The following is a 19552-nucleotide window of genomic DNA, read 5'->3' on the forward strand; positions in this document are numbered from 1 at the left end:
ATGAATACTAAGAAGAAAAGCAGCAATTTGTCTCCATCTCTGTTTGTAGAAAGTCCATTTAGTTTCTCATATAATATTACTGTCCTTCCTTCCTTCCTTCCTTCCTTCCCACCCAGAATTCTCTGTTGGTTCTCATCTCAAAATGCTTTTCCATTCCTTTTGAAGAGATAGGTGTTCAAAGCTGGCTTCTACTTGAGACTGCTCCTTTCCACCCAGTCTGCCTTTTGAGCCAAACCCCAGGAGAATTACAGCATTGGCAAGCCACATTGCACAAACCATATTGGCTGCCCGTGCGCCCGTGAGGGATGGACCCCTTTCCCCTTCCTGGCTGTTTCCAAGGGTTACCGAAAGAGAGAAATCTCCTTGATTGTAATAAGCAAGAGGTAGAGATGGTGACAAAGCAGATGTCGGGATAGCTTACAGGGGAGTGGAGATTCTGCACCCAGCAAAGCAGACACCCACTTCTTGATCTTGGGGACTTCCTTCTTCCTGGTATCATGTCTCGGTTCTGCTACATTATTTAATTAGCCTCAGGCTGGGCCTTGGCTTTTCTGCTTGCTTGCAAAGCAGAGAAACAGATGCTTCCTCAAATCTCGCCTTATCCTCTGCCCTTCCCTGTTATTAAAATAATTGCAACGGGCAAAGGTACGTCTACCCTTAAAAACAGGGCAATACGGATAAAGCTCTTGGGGATGTGGACTAGCTTTCCCAATCTGACGCCCTAGAATTCCTAGAAGAACCTGGAATAGGTCAAGCAAAGGACTGCTTGCAATTTTGGATGTGGCAGAAGGGGAAACTTACTCAACATGCGGGGAAGAATTATACTTTTTAAATAGGGGTGTGTGTGTGTGTATTTTTTATTAAATATTTTTAAAAAGGAAGATAAAAACTAATACAATCTAATATAAAGTACGGAGAAGAAAGAAATCAAAGAGAAAGCTAAAAGTGCAAGAAACGGGGGAAAAAAGTAAATGAAAAATAGAAAAGAAAGATACACAGCAGCCGTAAGCACAATTATGAATTTACCTCTTAGTCTCTGGTTACAACATAACTCTCTTTCCATAATCTATCCTGTCTAATCATCAAAACCAAAAGTCATAAGTTCATTTTTTCCTGTTTTATGCAAAAAGCCCATAAGTGGTTTCCAGCCAGCAACAACCGTAGATATTGTCTTTTCTCTGATCAAAGAAAGGGAAGAATCATACTAATTGTTGGCAGATGCTGGGAAAGCCTTTAGCCCAGGAGAGGTCAAAAAAGTCACACACCAAGCATTTCTATAAAAATAATTTATTTACAGAAAGCAAAAACAAAAGCAAAACATATTTTAAAGGACTTAGCTCCCTTGGAGCAAGCCTTGCTTGGCTGCATTGCCGGCAGAGAAAAAAGAGGAAGTGAGAACACGTCCGGGCAGGTTTCCTCCCCCAGGTGATTTGCATGAAGCACGTGAGAGGAGACAATTGCAACCTTTTCACTCGGCCAAAATGACTAGGTACAACAGCAGCTTAATCTGTTAGTAGGAAAACCTCAACACTAATGGCACTAAATCAACCAGATGTGTTCTTAAGTTAGTTTCGATTAAACCAAAGGTTTAAGGTTTGCCCTGGTCCCAATAGTTTACCCCTTTGCCCATGGCTGAAGCATCAAGTGCCTTCTGAATGGAGGAGACCTCTGTGTAGGTTCTTGCATCCAAGACTTTGTCTGCACAAGTTAGAGAATGCAATACTAGAAATGCTTGAAGGGCAGAAGGGTGGCGTTGGTAGAAGCCGTGGGTGGGAAATGACATTCTTTAATTTGACTTTTAAGAAGTAATACTGTTCTTTGCAAGTAACCCTATGTCTCTCTGCCTAAACTCTGAGGCTTAAGGGATAGCCCTTCCTTTCTTCCTACTGGTGTCAAAGGTGTATTCAGTTAAGTGCTAAGGGCAAAAGGAATGGTCTTCAATGTAGCTGCAGTTGCCAACGGAACCCCCTGGCATTTGGTTGTTCTTTTGCCAACTTTTCACCTCTTCCTCTTTACAGACAGTGCAGCATTGAACTCAAGAAGGTGAAAACCAGCTTCTGCCTGCTCTTATGAGTTAAAGCTTAGTGAAATGTTTCTGCCGGCTTGTTCCTTCCTTCTTTTAAATTATCAGTTTTAAACATTAGCTGGCCTGGGAGGGTGTCATATTAACGTAGGTATAAAATAAAATAAGAGCTTATTAATGAGAAGTGGGCTGGCCTTGTTCCTTTTCTTAACCTCAGGGAGATTTTTTTTTTCTCAAAAAAAAAAAAACATTCTTCTTAGGATTCTCAGTACCACAAGTCCTATGATCCGTAGTCCTGTCATGTTTTGGGGACTTGGGAAAACCCAGCACCCTTTTCTTCCTGGGAATCTTTTTCAGCGTTTCTAATAATGCCATAGCAATGATGTTTGGGATGGTTGAATAGAGGATTGGTTCTTGGAATTCCTTTTTTTTTTTAATCACCAAGAGCTTTAGCTGTCTAAAAATCTGCAATGCAGTTCTCTGAGCAAAGGTAAACTCTCCTTCAAGCTGAGTTCAGTTCCTAGTGACTGTGTGGACAAGTCGACTGAGGTTTCTTGGCAGCAGTAAAAGAAGAAAAAGTTATTTGTCCTTCCTTCTGGGAAGTTTTGGTTTTAAAATTCCCAGTCTAGTGAACCATGCTGTGATCTCCTGGTGGTCTCCCATCTGGGTCTGGCCCAGCTTAGCTTTCTGAGATCAGCCAAGATTAGCTAAGTGCTCCTTTGCTCCTTGAGCAAAGGATCCTTTAAATCAAGTTTGACTCCTGATAGCTTAAACTTGAAAACGGTTTATTATTACCTTCTTTCAACTCAGGGAGTCTGAGATACTGTACATAAAAAAAATGGAGGGACCTTAGCTGAAAAAGCAAGTCCAAAGAGTTTGTAATGCCTTTGAAAATAATGTATAAAATTTTTCATTTGTCCCCAAACCATGTTAATTGGGCAAACCTGGATATGAAGCTCCACACTGTAGGAGAAGGGTGTGCATTTTTGCCTTGACAGCTCTCATATGCTTTTGGAAAACGGCCAAGACAGGCTGAACCTAAAATAGGTAATTTTCCTTCTCTCTTTGCACAACAGCATTGCTAGGGATTTTGGAAATGACCTTTCCTTTGAGAACAGGAGCTTCAGAAGTTGTCCTGATTTTTCTTTTTTCTTTTTCTTTTTAAAAGTCTACAGGATACTGGAGAGGTCCATGTATGCACCATTGAGTCACAAAGGAAGATTTGGGTGGCAAGATACAAGCTTAGCTCATTATCTTGCAAAGCACAAGAGGCATTGCAAAGATCTTGCTTAGAACATAGCTGGGCTGCCTTGATTGAGAGTAACATAAAAAATAATCAGCGCAGACAGATGGAGGAGAATTCATCTAGAATTCATCACTAGCAGGAATGCATTGCATTTAGCAGACAGAGGACTATTTACCTAATTGCAGAGAAGGTTAGAAGATATTTATTCAATGGTTTTTCATGCCTGGATACACTGAACTTGAGTGCGAACTGGATGCTTTCAGCCAAAAAATACATATATAAGCAAGGAAATTCCAATTCTTTCGGGGGGGGGGGGTCACATTTTTCTTTAAGTCAGTACAGTTACTTTTACCTTCCTGAGAAATCACCCACAACAGCTCTTTCTGTAGGCCACACTCATTACTAGCATCTGTCTGCTCAATGGGAGTTTGAGTATAGAAGCTGAAGGAGGAACTGGGGGCCACACAAAAGGCAAATAAAAATATTTGACGGAGCAGACAGAGGCATCCTGCTATAAATGAAGCAAAACGTAATTTCACTGGGTTTTTTGAGGGGGTGTGCATATGTGTGCAGAAATCCTTTTGCCTTAGACTCAAAGACTTGGAAGGGTAGTGGAGATCATCCTGTCTGACCCTCTGTTCACTGGACAATTGCAGTGTAGGACGGTCAACATTTTTAAATGACTTTGTTATGAGATGACTGTTCTCTGTTTGTTGGTTTTTAACTTTGGATGTTTAATTATTGCATTCTTTAACATTTCTGTAAGCCCCTTGGAGTCTGGAAAGATTGGGCAGATCTAAATCAAATACCTCCATGAGGAAAAATACCCATCACTTCACAACTTACTCTAAGGTTTTTGTTTTTTTAATCTGTTCAATCACGTCTGATCCTTGGAGACTGCCTGGACAAGTCCCTGAAGTTTTTTTGGCGAGGTTTTTCAGAAGTGGTTTGCCATTGCCTCCTTCCTAGGGCTGAGAGAAAGTGACTGGCCCAGGGTCACCCAGCTGGCTTTATGCCTAAGGTGGGACTAGAATTCACCGTCTCCCGGTTTCTAGCCTGATGCCTTCAACCACTACACCAAACTGGCTCTCAATGTAATATTACTGTTCAAATATTAACCATAATCTATTTCCTTGTCATTTCTGTAAATGCTAGTCCGGTCCTCTACAGCAACATTTTTCTTTTCATCATATCCCTTCAGGTATTTGAAAACAATTATCTTGCCTCTTGTCTGTTCTCCAGACTAAACCTCTTTTTGTGCAGGACTGCCTTCATGTGCTCCTGGCACAATCATGGAGCCAGTTCAGTGGAATCAAGCAGAGAATAAGACCTATTTCCAAGTGGGGCTGTCTGTTGTGACAAATTAGCATTCCCTGGTGATTCCCTTTGGGGGGTGGGGAAATTCAGCTGGATATGACAGGTCCTCCTCTGCCACTGTGAATGCATTTACTCAAGTCCTTTAGAATAATATTTTAATCTTTAAGATATGAGGGATTGCAATAGGAGACACCTTCTGTATCTCCTCCTCCACTCCCCTAGACCTGTCACTTTGATCTATACCTTTACAGCAGTTAATAAACAGACTCAGAATACAGCTTGGACTGGATTCATCTGCCCTTCCCTCCAGCAATTTACAACTTCTAATTTTATTCCTGAGCAATATCTTTTTCCCATTGCTGGATTGATGGCTTCTGAACTCTTTGCCAATGATTGGAATTTCAGTTGATTCATTTTTTTCATAAGAACTTGAAAGGATAAAGTCGCCTTTGAGTCAAATTCAGCTCCTGGGGCCTTGATGGATGTGTCCGTGTTGTTTTCTTGGCAACAATGCAGAAAAGGTTGCCAGGATTTTTTTTTTTTTTAACTTCCCTGTGTGTCCTACCTTCTAGATTTCCTGGTGGTGTCTCATTCAAGTGCTAACCAGGTACAATGCTGTTTAACTTCCAAGTTCAGACAAGGTAGCTGTTACCTGCTGAGACCATAAGCTTCTCCCCTATTTTAAAACAAATAAGCTTAGCGAAAGGTGAATGCTGAGTGTGAAATGGGGGCTCTTTTGACACAGGGGGCATGAAGACAATTTTAATTTTGCTGAACATTAGTGTGTTTTCAGTCTTCGGCCTGATGGAGAATTTTAGTTAGGGTAGCCTGTGAAATTTTCTAAGGGCAGGCTTAGAAACTTAAAATAGTGGTTAAAGTCTGGTTTGGAAACAAGATGACTTTTAACTGGTTCACTCCCTCATTCACTCCCCATTTTGGAAGTTTGTCCAAGCCAGAGAAGAATCCTGATCTCCCACTTGGACAGTTTTCTGCCTTTCCCCAAACATATGACACCAAAGGATTATTTTCACCTGGGCAGATAAGATAGAAAAAGGCTGACATTTCCTCTCTCCTTCCCCTTATCACATCAAGAGTGTTTCTGAGTGCAGCTGAGACTGGGAGAATTACATCCCTCTCTCAGTTGTGCCCAGAAACCCTTCACACCTGAGTCTGTGGGAGAATCACACACCATATTGATGCTGTCCTTTCTACACCCAGCTCATTTTTGGAGAAAGATCTAAATCACTCTTCCCTGTAGCATGGAATTACTTGAGGAAGAATAGAGGGAACCTTATCACTTAGGGAAGACCCTCTCAATCTACTGCCTCAAGCAATCATGTGCTGATTGTTCTCTCTCCACACTGAAATTGCTAAATTAGTCACTGTCTGGTAGCACAGGCAGACATTCAATCAATGGTCCAAGGAGAGCTTGTTTGGGAAATAGACTTTCCCATGAGAAAAGACCTCCTTGAGAGGAAGGCTCTGCTCCTGAGCAGGGGTTTATAAGGGCCTCTTGAATGGGATGACCCTTGGGGTGGAGTTGAGAAGGCTCAAGCTTAAAAGCCTTCAGGTTCCTGAATAATGTCAGTTAATAGGTTCTCTTTTGGTGGTACTGACCTAGCTGCTTGTGTCCTTGTTCAATTGATTGTACTTGATGCTTGCACTTCTTTGTAGCTTTTCAAGTTGGCCCTAAGAAAGGATTCTCAAGTGGACAAAGTCACGGTGAAAAGGGAAGTCAGAATAACTTGGCTGGATAGATTTATGGGGCCTTGACAAGCCAGGACAGTCCAGATAGAAGCTTCCAGGTCTGTTCATTTCTAATAGCAGTTCTTCCTTTTTAAAAAACTGTGTTTGTGTGGTGGGGGTGGATTTAATCTGAAATAACAGGTTGAAATTTCAGGACTTTGCTAGCCTGTCTATGTTGGTCCTGATGCAGATTGGAAAACCTTCACACTTCAGCTGCATGAACGAAACTCCTCTGAGTTAGTGTGCTAACAGTTAAACCTAGTTTGAGAGTTGGTCTTGATTGCTTTTGTCCTGCAGGCACAACGGAATGTAGCAAGCGCTCTGGATATAGGAGTAGCTTTTAGGATGGACGGTAAGGCATTGTAAGAAGTTGAAACAGCAGCTAGAACTACATGCTGTGGTTTTCTTGGAATGCAAGAAAAAGTTAAAAGGGAAGGGGGCCATTGTAGCTATGACCTTCTAAGATACTGGGCCAAGCACTTGTCCAAGGATATCAGATCTGTGTGCCAGGATTTTCAACCACCAGTTTCCTCTACCTGTTTGGTTGTCTTGGCAGTTTCCAAGTTGTCGTCTTCTCTTCCTTGTAGCTATTTCTTTCATTGGTTCATGAGAACCCTGTCTTTGAATCTGGATGATTTTAATAACCGACTTACTAAAATTGATACCCTGACTCGTTCCGAAGAGTCCAGGTAGATTCGCAACCTGGTTTCCTTTTGCAGTTCCCTTCTCAATCTCTTCCTCCCCTTTCTTCCCATTTTTAAAGTAACATTACTCATTCCAGTGGCTTTCCAAGAGTTAGTGCCAGGAAAAAGAAAGCAGGCAGAAATAGAAGGCTGGACTGTGTATGAGTTTGGTGGCATGGCCTGCGAAGGAGCTACAGTATCCGTTATTGCATAGGAATAATGCTTCCAGCTTTGGCTAATCTCCAAATACTTTCTAGAGATGCTGCTAGCATTCTCCAGTAGTGAGGTGGGGTGGGAAAAACGTGCCTGTTTTGCTCTGTCTCCATTACTCACTGTCTGGTTTTAAGTTTGCTTTGTCATGTTCCCGCAACAGTTTGAAATGTTTGGGGAAACAACTATGCTGGATCACGTTGTGTGTGCATTTGAGAGCGTCTGTCCTCACACACGTTTTGGTTTGCAAGCAATTTTCTTCAGCAAAGTACCTTTTTATCCCTGGGTTCTGTTGGTAATTTTGTGTGCATTGTGGGTGTCACCTTCCTTTTGTATTTAAGCATTGGGATATGTTTTTGAGCTAGGAAACTGCATCACAAATTAAGGGGCAGCAGGAATTTCAACAAGGAGATTGTGTGTCACTCTCGGCCATTCTTTGAAAGGGCAAAATGACATGGGCTTGCCTTAGAAATCTTATTCTTCTCACCATTCTGAAATGCAGCACAGACCCCTCAGTTTTAAAAATGTTACAGGAAAGCTCTTTTTAAATGGCTGGGCCATGACTTTAGTTGTAACGTGCACAATAAAAAATATTTTTCCGTTTTAGAGCCACATATCTGGATGGACTTGAACAAAAGAAATAAACAATGGTTTAAATAAAGTTGGTGATGGGGAATACACCAAGCATGAACCTAGTTCTGCATTTTAAACACTATTAAGTTGCAGGATTGTTAGAAATTGACATGGGTGGTATCTGGTGCTCCATTTCTGCCATGCCCCACTGTTATTTGGGGAATGTGGTAGGAAATCTGCTACCTAGAATGTGGCAATGGGTTGACAGGCCCACCTTTCCTACTCTTCCACCTGTCTTTTCAAACTACCTTTGGGAAGTCAAGGGACAACCTCTTGAGGGGGAGAAATTGGGGAAGGGCAACTTTACCTCCAAGGCCATCTGAGAACTACTGGGCCAGGTATGAGGAGGTCTGATGAGTAACTTCTGGACAATGCGTTGGCTTCTACCAGCCATGTGCTGTTTTGTAAATGAGCAATTAAAAGCGATGACTACATCCTGGTGCAAGTTTGAGATGAGTTTTCATGGAGCACTGGTTGTTATTGCTTCAAATTACTTTCAGCACCTTGTCTGTCTCACTTCTGGGCTGGGAACGAGTTGACGACAATATCCTTGGGATATGACCAGAAAAAGGCTTGTGGGCCCTTTTTGTATCATGGATAGAGGCAAGATGAAAGATGGTGCTATAGTGCTAATTTTTTTCCTCTTTCTGTCTTGCCCTTGGTAGGATTCTGGCTACGGCTGGGACCCAGTTTGACCTTCGAACGCTGAGAGCCGTACGTGTGCTGAGACCACTGAAACTTGTCTCAGGAATCCCAAGTAAGTGGGGGAACTTCTGGGTGGTATAAGTTGGATTCCAATTCTCACAATACCTCACCACCTCCTCTCCTTCTAACGGACAGTGATTGTTTGGCTCAACCGGGTTGGGTGTTCTCTGAAGCTCCTCACGGTGTGAAAATACAGCCAAGTCTACTTGGAATTGAGCTTGACTTCTGATGACTATGCGAATGTGTCCCTGTTGTTTTCTTGGCAGTGATATGGAAATGCTGTGCCAGTGAGTCTTATGGGATCTTTTTTTTTACAACTTCACAGTCTAGCTTGTAATTCTGGATTTCCTAGTGGGGTCTCCTGTCCAAGGCTAACCAGATCAGACTCCTCACCTTTTTGAGCCTAGCCAGTTTTGATGAGGTGCTTCCACCCATTTGGGCCACAACTGCCAACCTGTTGCCAAATCAAATAGGAAGTTTCTGGCCTTATGTGGCAGCTATTTCATTTTTAAAAAGTTGTTTAAAAGATGCGAAGTCCATACCTGTGCAACTCAGGGCCTCAGCACCAACATTTGGCATGAAAAAGTGTTCTTGATGGCCAAGGAGATTCCCAGCAGTTGGCTGGGACCAACTCTGGTTGCTCTGCACCTTCTGCATAAGATTATTAGCCTCCTTGACTTCAGCTTGCTTCCCTCAGTTTAGCTGAAAAGGTAACTCATGTCAAGGATGGACATGGGGTTTGACTGATGCCTCCACTGACTGATGTCTCCTTTGCGGATAATCCAAGAAAAGAAGTGAAGACAAACTAAAGCAATTAAATAGGGAGTGGGGGGAGGATTAGGACCTGGTGCTTCAATTTTGTAGTACTTTGAGTGTTATTTCTTTCTCTTCCAGCTGTTGCCTTGGTTTTTCTTTTTCCTACAACTGCTGTACTTAAAGAGTACCCCCACCCCGTATCACTTATAGGTTGCTAAATGGTCATCATCTTGTGATACTTCAGATTTGCTGAAGTTCTGTGAGATTTCAGGAACAGCTGCCAAGAAATTGCTGAAATATTCCTTGGGGGAGTTGCTTGAAAAGTCAGCATCCTTGGGTAGGCTCTTGTGAAGATTCAGTTGTCTTGCATAAGATCTTGAGTGATTTGGATGCAACCGTGCAGCCAGATCAGGGTCTGGATTTGAATCCAAGCTGGTGGAAAACCCCAGAGAGCTAGGATATAAGTTAGCAATGCTTGGGGAATGTCTTTTTCCCTCCTGAGATACTTCCTGGTTAGAATCCTCTCTTTGCAAAGATTCTCCATGGACTGATGGATTCTCCATGGACTGATGGACTGATGGACTGATTTTTTTTCTTGCCGAGGTTTACAAGTTGTTCTCAAATCCATCATGAAGGCAATGGTACCCCTCCTTCAGATTGGCCTCCTCCTTTTCTTTGCCATTGTGATGTTTGCTATCATTGGACTGGAATTCTACATGGGCAAGTTTCATAAAGCCTGCTTCTCCAATGAAACAGGTGGGTGATGGGAAGAACAGCCTCACCAGACAGCTTTTGGGGGAAGGGCAAATAGTGGGGAAAGAATGCTGAGCTAAACGGTTGCCAGATCTCCTATGGTTGTAAGACTCAGTGAAGAGGCGAGTGGCTTCTGTGCCCCTCATCACGTAATTTGAAACAGAATAAATTATTGCATACTTCAGACAGGCCACTGGATCTGGTTTTGTCTTCACAAGAATTGAATGGGCACAATTAATGCTCTTCTGAAGAAATTCATCTTTAAGTGGCAAGGAGTATACCGGCACTTTTCAAACTGTGGCCAGTTGGCTCAGTTTGGAGACCTACTCATTCTTCAAGTGGAGTGCTCTGCCATTGCCCCAAAGTCTGGCCGATGTATCTGCATTGGCTCCAGCTTTGTCTCATACAGTAGACTTGCCTTTAGCCTATCAGAGCACTTCAACAGAGATATCAGTAATCCAGTGAGATGGTGACCTCCCCTTCACCAGATGTGTCCAAGCAGAAGATGAATGCCCATCTGCCAGGGATGCTTTCATTGGGATTCTTGCACCAAACAGGGGATTGGACCTGAGGACTCAGTGCCCCTTACTAACTAGGATTCTAAGCCCCATCATCTCTGGTCTTTTGTGGATTGTCGGAATGGCAGTTCACCACATTTGGAGAATGTCAAGCTGGGGAGAGGTTCATGCAGATACGAGTCACGTGGGGCAGAAGAAAGCTAAATGTCTGCTGTTCCTTGCTTCTGGGGGAGGACAGTGGTTGAGCTTTGTGTTAAGTTTTGCCATCTTTCTGATAAATTTTCCACTTTCTCTGCAGGTGAGAGACTGGGAGATTTCCCGTGTGGTGAAGACTGGCCCGCTAGGCGCTGTGAAGAAGGAACATGCAAAAAATACTGGGAGGGTCCCAACTTTGGGATCACCAACTTTGACAATATCTTGTTTGCTGTGCTCACCGTCTTCCAGTGCATCACCATGGAGGGATGGACCGATATCCTCTATAATGTAAGTTTTGCTGGCACCAGATGAGCAAAGGCCATCCAATTTAGCACATACTATGGAGGGGAGAGCTGTAGGCATATCACTCCCATATTCTGCTTTGGATCTTCTCAGTTGGCCTTCATATGACAGCGTTTTGGATTTCAGAGGACTTGGGCTGGATTCAGCATGGTCTTTTTTTCAGGAACGCTGCGTTAAAAAGTTTGCAGGGATCCCATCATTCCCTTTTTGTTAAGGGTTTTGTTTCTCTGGGATCTCAAAACTGGGTTGTAGCGTTGTTGGATGATAAGGCTGGTCCGGAAATTTGGAATGTATGTAATGAGTGCTGGGCAAACTTCATATCTATGTGATCCACTTAGCTTTGTGCTGCGGTCCACCAGTTGCAATGTTTTCCCCAAGAGAACAGCTTTGGAATAAAAAAGGCCCTCCCCCAAGGCTCTACTCTGAGTACTAGAACTGGAAGGAGATGGCACATTTTTCCAGATCAAAATCCACCCTCCTCTGAGCTGCTCCAGGCTTTCTCCATTTCAGATATATAATTTATGGTGGGGGGAGAGAGTAATTGAGCTGCTGCTATGGTTACATAATTGGGAGTCAAATATCCTTTCAGGTTTACTGGAAAAACACTCAGAGTTACTTATCAGATCCAGAAACACTGTATTATATGATCTAGGGGAAACTAGGTGGTTTGAATGCATTTGTTTATAGATGGTGGGGAGTGGGGGAGACGCTTGGCTTAGAAGCCATTTTGCCTTGGGGCTCAGTTAAAGAGCTACAGAGAGGGGCTGTGGATATGAGGTTTTCTTGCTTGAGGGTGCAAATCTTTGCTCCTTTGTTTGTTTACAGCTTAGTCATTTATGAGTAGTGGTTCCCCCCTTGTCGGCTGAAGCCAGTGAAAGCTTTTTACCCAGGTCTTGTCTGGGAAAGCTTTTATGTTGGAGGCAGGTAGGTTAATGCATCGACGAGGTTTTGAGAAGAAGCCGCAAAGAGGTCTTGCCTTCTTGAAAGAACAAGGCCAAGGGAAGGTATAAAAAGGGTTTCTGGGTTTGTAAGCCAAAGGGCAACACAGGGTTCAAGGCATGCCCCATGAAATGACCAGGTTTTGTGAGGAGAGCAGAAGAGCAGGCAGCCTAACACCCTGGCTGCCGTGATCTGTTACCTTCAAGTGTTAGGGGTTGGGTCTGCATGTTGATTGGTTAAAGGCTGTTTCAACTTGGAAGTTTCCAAGGGAATTTTTTGGGGGGTGGGGGGAGATGGGAGCTAAGCTGATTTTCACCAAACTTAAAACGCCTTATTTTGTGGACCCCCTTTCTCATGACCACTTAATTCATTTCCCTGGACGAGGAAGGCTTATGGATTATCTCATGCGCTTGGTTCAGTTTGTTAGGACGTGGACCTCTGTTTGCTTTTTGGCAATCATTAATCCTGTTTAGAATCGCATGAGATTTAAAAGGTGGTGGTGGGGAAATAAGTTATGCTTTAACTCCATTAATAATATTTGTGTTTGTAGGGAGAGAAGGCAGATATTTTTTTAAAAAAAACTTTATGAAACAAAACAATTATCCCTCCCTTCCTTTTCCATCCCATTGCTCATCTTAGATCCCTGTTGAGTAACCTAGAATAAACCACATCTTTCCCACTAATAAGCAGACATTCTTGTGTAAATACAGAGTTGAATGTAACTAGATTATGCATTGTCAAAATATTCTATTAATGGGCTCCTATTTTCTAAACACATTTTTTCATTGACTGTTCCAAATAGCTGCAGAAGGCTTTTAGTTCTTGCAGGAGATTGTTGGTTGCAAGAGTTTCCAAATGTATATGGAAATTATTTAGCAGATCCTGTGATCCATCCTAGAGTAGAAGCCCCCTTCCAACTCCATGAGTCAATGAGATGCATGTATGTTTGTGAACCTGTAAAACTATAATCGGTTTATGTAGTTCATCTTTCCAGGATCCTACTGATACGAGATTTTGATCATATTTAAAAATTGGGTGTTTCTCTGGCTTTGTCCTTGTTTTAGTATAATCTTGAAAAATAAACATATCTGTATAATGGAAGCTTATTTTTGAAGGCATCCCTATTATTTTCAGCCTCCAGTATGGGAAAAAAGTGTTTTAAAAACTTCAAGTGCATCTTAAATTGGGAATGTTTTCCCCCACTTTGAAAAGACCTCCTAATATCCTTTCGTGCTATTAGGTTTTACCCTGCAATGAGATGGATGAATAAATAAATCTGAGAATTTGGAAATTGATTTTATTTAGGCCCCACCTTCAGGAAAGATCTGAACTGTACCAGTACTTATTTCAATAAGGAAATACAGTAAAACAATCAATTTCTGCAGTTGTGTGGCTAGGTTACTTTGAATCTGAATCTAACATTTTTATGGGGTAAAGATTCTTTAAATAGGAATGTATATTCCTTATTTCAGATTGCAGGCAACCACCTTCATGGTATTTGAGGGTTTATCTGTCTTTAAGCTAGCTCTTTAGTCATCTTGATGTGAAGACGGTAAAGATAATTCCACTCTCAGCAAAGTGGAGGCATAAAGACAGTAATGATTAAGAGTGTGGATGTTGTCTAAGATCCCATTGCATTGTCATTTGATTCAGAAAATTGATTTGACAACTTGAAATGGTTTGGGAAACGGAGGTAATTGGATGCTTCAGTATAAAATGTTGAATTGTGTCTGTTTGATTTTTCTGAACTGATTTTTTTTAAAGGGTTAGATGTCCCCTCCCAAATGCCCAACAATTCAAAAGCTTCTAGTTCAACGGAGGATTCAACTCCCCATGAATGAATCAGTGCAGAAGTGTGTAACTTCATTTTCATGAAGGAGCATATTTGGTCTTTGAATAATGTGTCATGAGTTGCACTCCAAAATGTTGCAAGGTCTGGACAAAAATAGTCATTAAATTAAAATAAAATGGAGCTAGCATTTATTAAGCCCCATGGATTTGGGAGCTTTTCCCCTCCTACTGTGTTAAAATGTGGGGGGTGGGGTGGGCCCATCCAATCCCTGGAAACCCTGAAAACTTTACATGGTGCCTGAAATGAGTTTAAAGATGTTTTGCTTTGTCGGCAAAACCAGTATTGTCTCAGAAAGGGAAGGAAAGTAATTAGGGATGAAAAATATGTATGCATGGCTCAAGAGAAAGTCCTCAAGCAATTCAGAGTGGAGGAATAAGGGAACTGATAGAAGTGTGGAAATACAGTTGTATGTCGTCATCCATTCCTTCTGAACCTGGTCCCAGGGGGTCATGGCATTGGAAATTAATTCTAAGCCTTTCTGCTAATGGTGGGTTAAGAAGCAAGACCCAGCTTATCTAGGAAGATAAATAATGACTATTAGTAGCCTTAAGGAAAGAATGAGGTGAGTAAAACTCACAACTAAGCAAAAGAAACGTCTTTCTGCTATGTAAGCATCTATATCAACCTGATTTTGGAGGAAAGAGTTCTTCCAAGAATGAAAACTGGGAGGAATAAGGTTTTTGAAGCATGATGAAAATAAATGAACTAGGAAAACTGGAGCACATCTCTGCCCTGATGATGGTGATCCCTAAATCCCCATTCCCAAGTATCTACTGCTGGAAGCAGCATATGAGGTTCTCACTCGTCTAAGCTATCAGAAGTCCTCCCATGAATAGTTTGCAACACTCCATTCCTAATGGAAGTTTAGAGAACCTGGATGGGTGGAAAGCTTTGCCTTAGCCACAGGAACCTTGTTTTGAACCCTGTCTGTGTTCTCCCGTCTTTTTCAGCTCCTTAAGAGCTCGCTCCTGCTGGTTTCCTATTATGAAGGAGTATGTGTCAGAAAAAAGGTCTATCCAAGAGGAAGCAAAACATCCAGCTTGGAATAATGGACAAAGTTGAACTAATCTGGAGTTCAATCTTCACTTAGTCAGTACTGAGTTAACTGTTGCTCAGGTACTTACTGTAGCATTGTGGACTTAGTCCACCTATCTGTGGTGGGGTAGATCATATGTTGGGAGGAGGGTGAGTTAAAAAACGGGAAGTCCGAATCCTTCAACAAACGCTGCATTCCTGATGCCACCCATATCTTAGCAGAGGTTGGGGATAAGTGCCCATGTGCCTCATCTTCTCCTGTACAAGGAAGAGTGCTCCATGGAGATGGGGGAAGAAGAGGAGGAACTTCCTCTGATGGAAGAAGGCATATACCACTTGCGTTAGCAGGAGCACTGATGGGAATGGAAAGAGGACTTGAGGACTCACTTGAAGCCTCCATAGAACTGATGGAATTCTCAACCGTTTATTAGACCTATGGACCTGAGGTAGCTTATCCTTGCTATAAGAACAATTTCACCTGCCCTAAATAAACATAGTTTCCACAAGTGCATGTCATGTGCTTTCGAATCTTATCACTGGAATCACTAGCCTGGAGGAACGCTCATCTCTGGCAAGTTCTTCTCCACCTGATTCAGAAACAGGAGAGTCCCAGATGATGGCTGCAAGACAATGATGCCCAGCTGCAAAGGGATTTAGCCAAGGAGCACCACTTCTGATTGCCTTGAGAATGGATGCTGGAGGGGAACCAATTCCCGAAGCCAACCAAGCAATTGCTAGTTGGCTTTGAGGTAGCTGAACTAATTGCATGTTCTTTTCAAATGTGTTTTTGTATTGAAACAAATGCCAATTAAAATGGCCATCCGTTAAACTCTATTTCAAGATAGCCAGACTCAAAACATGGTTGGTTGCCTTAAAAGGGTTTTGCTATAGGAGCAGAGTAGGGATACTTCAGCAGAAACTCAAGGAATGGAGCTTGGAGGATTTGGATGCAGATGTTTGAGTGAAGGATACATGTTGTGATGTATTGACATGGACCAAGAAGAAATGTACCAGAAATGAACTTTTCTCAACGTGGTGTTCTCTGAATGTGTTTGGTCAATAGCTCCCAAGAGCCCCAGCTAGCAAATGGCAAGTTGTATCTGGAGGATACTCCTGTAGATTGATGAATTACTGTAGATGGGGCATCAGTCTGGGTAACACAGCTGACTACTAGTTCTTCTCATTAGAAACACCCTGACAAGCAGAGAAATTCTCTTTTATGGTTTCCTTTTGGGTTGCATTCAGAAATTACTTCAAAGGAGAAAAGAATTTTGGAGACACAATCAATTGTGCACTATGGGATTCTTGCATTTAGCTTCATTACAAATTGGATGAGAGGTGCATGTGTATTATACAGTCAAGAACTACAGCTTTCCTGGTATCCCACACTTCCATCAAATCCCAAAAGATGATTTCATAAGGGATCGCTGCAGAAGGAAGCTCTTCTGTAGTGGTGTACTATCACTACTCAAGGGAAGTTCCACTCTTGAGAAGCTTCCAACAAATTGCTTCTTACCTTGGAGCAGTTCTTAGGAACTGCTGTCCACCTGGTTTCTCTGCCTACAGATTTGGGTGGTGGTGGTGGAGAATTCTGAAGTCCACATGGGTCCACATTTTGCATGGACAACCTTAATGTTTCTGAGCTGTTAACTTCTCTATCCATCTTTGAGTCTCCCATCATGGCTTCTACTCAGTAGCTGTCTGCAGATACAGCCCTAAAAACTGATAAGATGGTGAATTCCATGCTGTTCATGAAATGCTAGAACAGAGTCTCCTGAAGAGCTGGTGATATAATGCTAGATTCAATGAAGTTAAGGGAGGAAGGGGTCTTTAGATGATAGATGTCAGCCCTACGAGGTAGATCAGAAGTCTACTGAATTGAGATAGACTATAGTAATAGATTCTTGCAGGTTGGCCTGTGTTTTCTCTTCCCTCCCTCTTATACCCCAGGAAGTTGTGGGGGGGCAGTCTGAGTCTTTTTCTAATACTTTCCCAACTTCCTGGGCTCAACACATCCTTCTGCACCTGTTGTTGTCTTAATGGCTTCTGGCTGGTTTCTCCAAGGTCATCTCCATGGCTCCCAACCACAGTTGCTTTTGTTCCCTGCAAAATAAGGTAAACCAGTTCAGTGTTTGAGGGCCCATCTCAAACCAGACTCACCTCGATGAAACCAATGCATTGAGTCTTTGGACAGCAGATATCCCAACCTAATGGTGAGGGCCAAATTTGGACCACGTAAAGGTGGATGGGAACAAATAATGAGATGGGAAGGAAGAGAAACCCTTACAGAAGAGGTGGGCTTATTCCAAGCTCCCAGACAACTGAAATGGAAGTCCCGTCTGCTCCATATCAGTAGCAGAAGACAGATTTGCTAATAACGCTGTCAGAATCGATCATGTAGTAAACTTGTCTAATAGATAGAGATAAGCTCTATAAATTTCCAGACCAACATGAATGTCAAATCAGGGCCGAAAAGCCCCTTTGCTATAAATAACCAATTAGGGCACAAGGTTGACAGGCCTTGTCCCAAACTCATTCTACTAATGAGATTTAAGTGTCGCCAACTTGGCAGGTGGAAGGAGGCGGAGGAGGAGAGGAAACCACCTGAGCATAGGAATGTTGCTCCCCAAAATAGCATTGGTGAGCTGGAGCTCCTCTCCACATCACCCCCCAGGAGGGCAGATCCCAAACAAAATTAGTCCAGATAGTATTATGTAAAGATGAAGACACCTAGCGGTCCAGCTCTGATCTCAGTGGCTACGTGGATATAAATATGCCATTTTCTTGGCAGCAGGACCTAAGTAGTTTGCATTGTCATCTTCTGGGAGCTTCTTTTTAAACTTCTCAGCAGACCTGGAATGCTCTGGTGGTTCCTCATCCAAGGACTTATCAGACCTGATGCGGCCGATCTCGGAAACTTTTGGTCGGCTTGATGAGATGCTTCCTGAGAACAAACCAGGAATGCAGAAACTGGCAGGAAAATCAGAAGCCCCCAGCAGGAGGTGCGTGGGGTGCTAGCAGCATTCTGAGGAGGCACCTGAAGCTTGGTGAGATGCACCTCATTGCTAGCTGCTGGAGACTGTTGGACTTATTTTTTCTTCCATCTCCTGGAGATCACTGACTCCTCTTTCTGCTTGGGCAGGCAGGGCTGTCTGTCATATTCCTCCCCCCTGCCCCACTCCAGGAGGAAGGAAAAAGCCTCGAAAGCGAGAGAGAAAAACCACAAGCTTTAAGGCACTGATAAATCAATAAAAGCCCAGGCACTAACAGCCGAGTGATAAAAAATTCATTCATCCGGCACTAGCATGGGCCCACAGTGTTGTTTTATTCATGAGATATTCTCCCTGCCACTGTTAAACCTTTAATTCACCATTGAGAATTACAGGCTGGCCAAGAAATATTTCCTTTCTCTTTCTCTCTGGTTTCCCACTGCCTTGAAAAACAAGAAAAGAGGGGGAAAAATGTGTTAATTAGGAAGACAGGACGGGGTGGACTAATGGTTTGAATTGCAATGAAGAGGCTTCCTGTACTAATTTGGAGCTTTGCTCAGAACCATGAAGGGTGAGAGATCTTTATTCAGGTGTTTTGAGGGAATGGCTTTCTGTGTGGAAGGGTCCTGGTTCAACCATTAGCATTTCTAGGGAGGTAGGGCTGGGGGAAAAAAAAAAACAGCCTTAAATCCCTGGACAGTGGATGCTGCCAATCCATGCAGGTAATACTGGGGTAGAGCAGTGATCTGATCCAGCACAAGGCAGATCCTTTGATTTACAGACAGGGTGCGTGGAGGCCCAGGTGAAAGAGGAGCAGAGTTGAAGAGAAAAACAGGAAAGGTTAGATGATGTAGGCATTCCAGCCTTCCAGTTTTCTATACCTTTATTCCAAATCCTTAATCCTCTTCCTTCTCTGCTATAATAAGCAGAAAAGGCCATGGGTCAAGTTGGAAAGGGGGTGCTTTTGCAAGATGGCTGCTTCAGGAGGCCTTCCCTATTCACCAGCATGGTGCCAAAGTCACAGCTGAGCTAGGTATCTTGGCTGTGAATCTCTGTGAGCCAAAAATGCATGCTTTCTTGCCTTTATGGAAGCCCCACAGAGCTACACCGGGTGGCGAAGCCAAGCAAAGACAATTGGCTTCTTTCCCTTGATGAGAGTGCCAAAGGATGGAGAGATGATGCCAGAATTGGTCCACTCATCAAAATGCTATTATTAAAATGAAAAGCAAGGGGAGAGGAGGGAAAGAGCCCCAATAATTGCTCAAGCCAATTTTGGGAACACAGATAATAAGGTGCAAACACCATAATGACAACTCTTTGTGAGCTGGCTCACATGGGAACCAAAGGGGAAACAATCCTCAAGAAGAAGAAGTTACAAGAGGAACAAGCTGTCAACCTCTTACAATGATTGGGTCAGGGAGTGGACTCCACAGCTGTTGGTCTCCTCTTCCAAAAATGGCATATTTTTGCTGATTTTGTGGTGGCTTGAGGACGGCTGTCCAAGCAGGGAGATTTTGAGGTGGTGAGTTTTACAGCTCATTTGAAAGAGCAACGCACTCGATGCACACCCAGGGGTGAATTGCTAGTGAGAAGAAGGCCTGATTGTAATGTGGAGTTGCAGACTTCTAGAAGGTCTCTGCAGAAAGAT

General features: G+C 42.9%; 1 protein-coding gene across 1 annotated transcript; it reads left to right on the plus strand.

Moving 5' to 3' along the window:
- Positions 1-8532: 8532 nt before the first annotated feature.
- Positions 8533-15259, plus strand: LOC134506308 (voltage-dependent N-type calcium channel subunit alpha-1B-like). Its single transcript, XM_063316460.1, has 5 exons — positions 8533-8615; positions 9923-10075; positions 10889-11073; positions 14830-14871; positions 15182-15259. The coding sequence occupies exons 2-5, from the start codon at positions 9949-9951 to the stop codon at positions 15257-15259; spliced, it is 432 nt and encodes a 143-aa protein (XP_063172530.1). The 5' UTR covers positions 8533-8615; positions 9923-9948.
- Positions 15260-19552: the final 4293 nt, after the last annotated feature.

Source organism: Candoia aspera, chromosome 16 (genome assembly GCF_035149785.1).
Source record: "Candoia aspera isolate rCanAsp1 chromosome 16, rCanAsp1.hap2, whole genome shotgun sequence".
NCBI lineage: Eukaryota > Metazoa > Chordata > Lepidosauria > Squamata > Boidae > Candoia > Candoia aspera.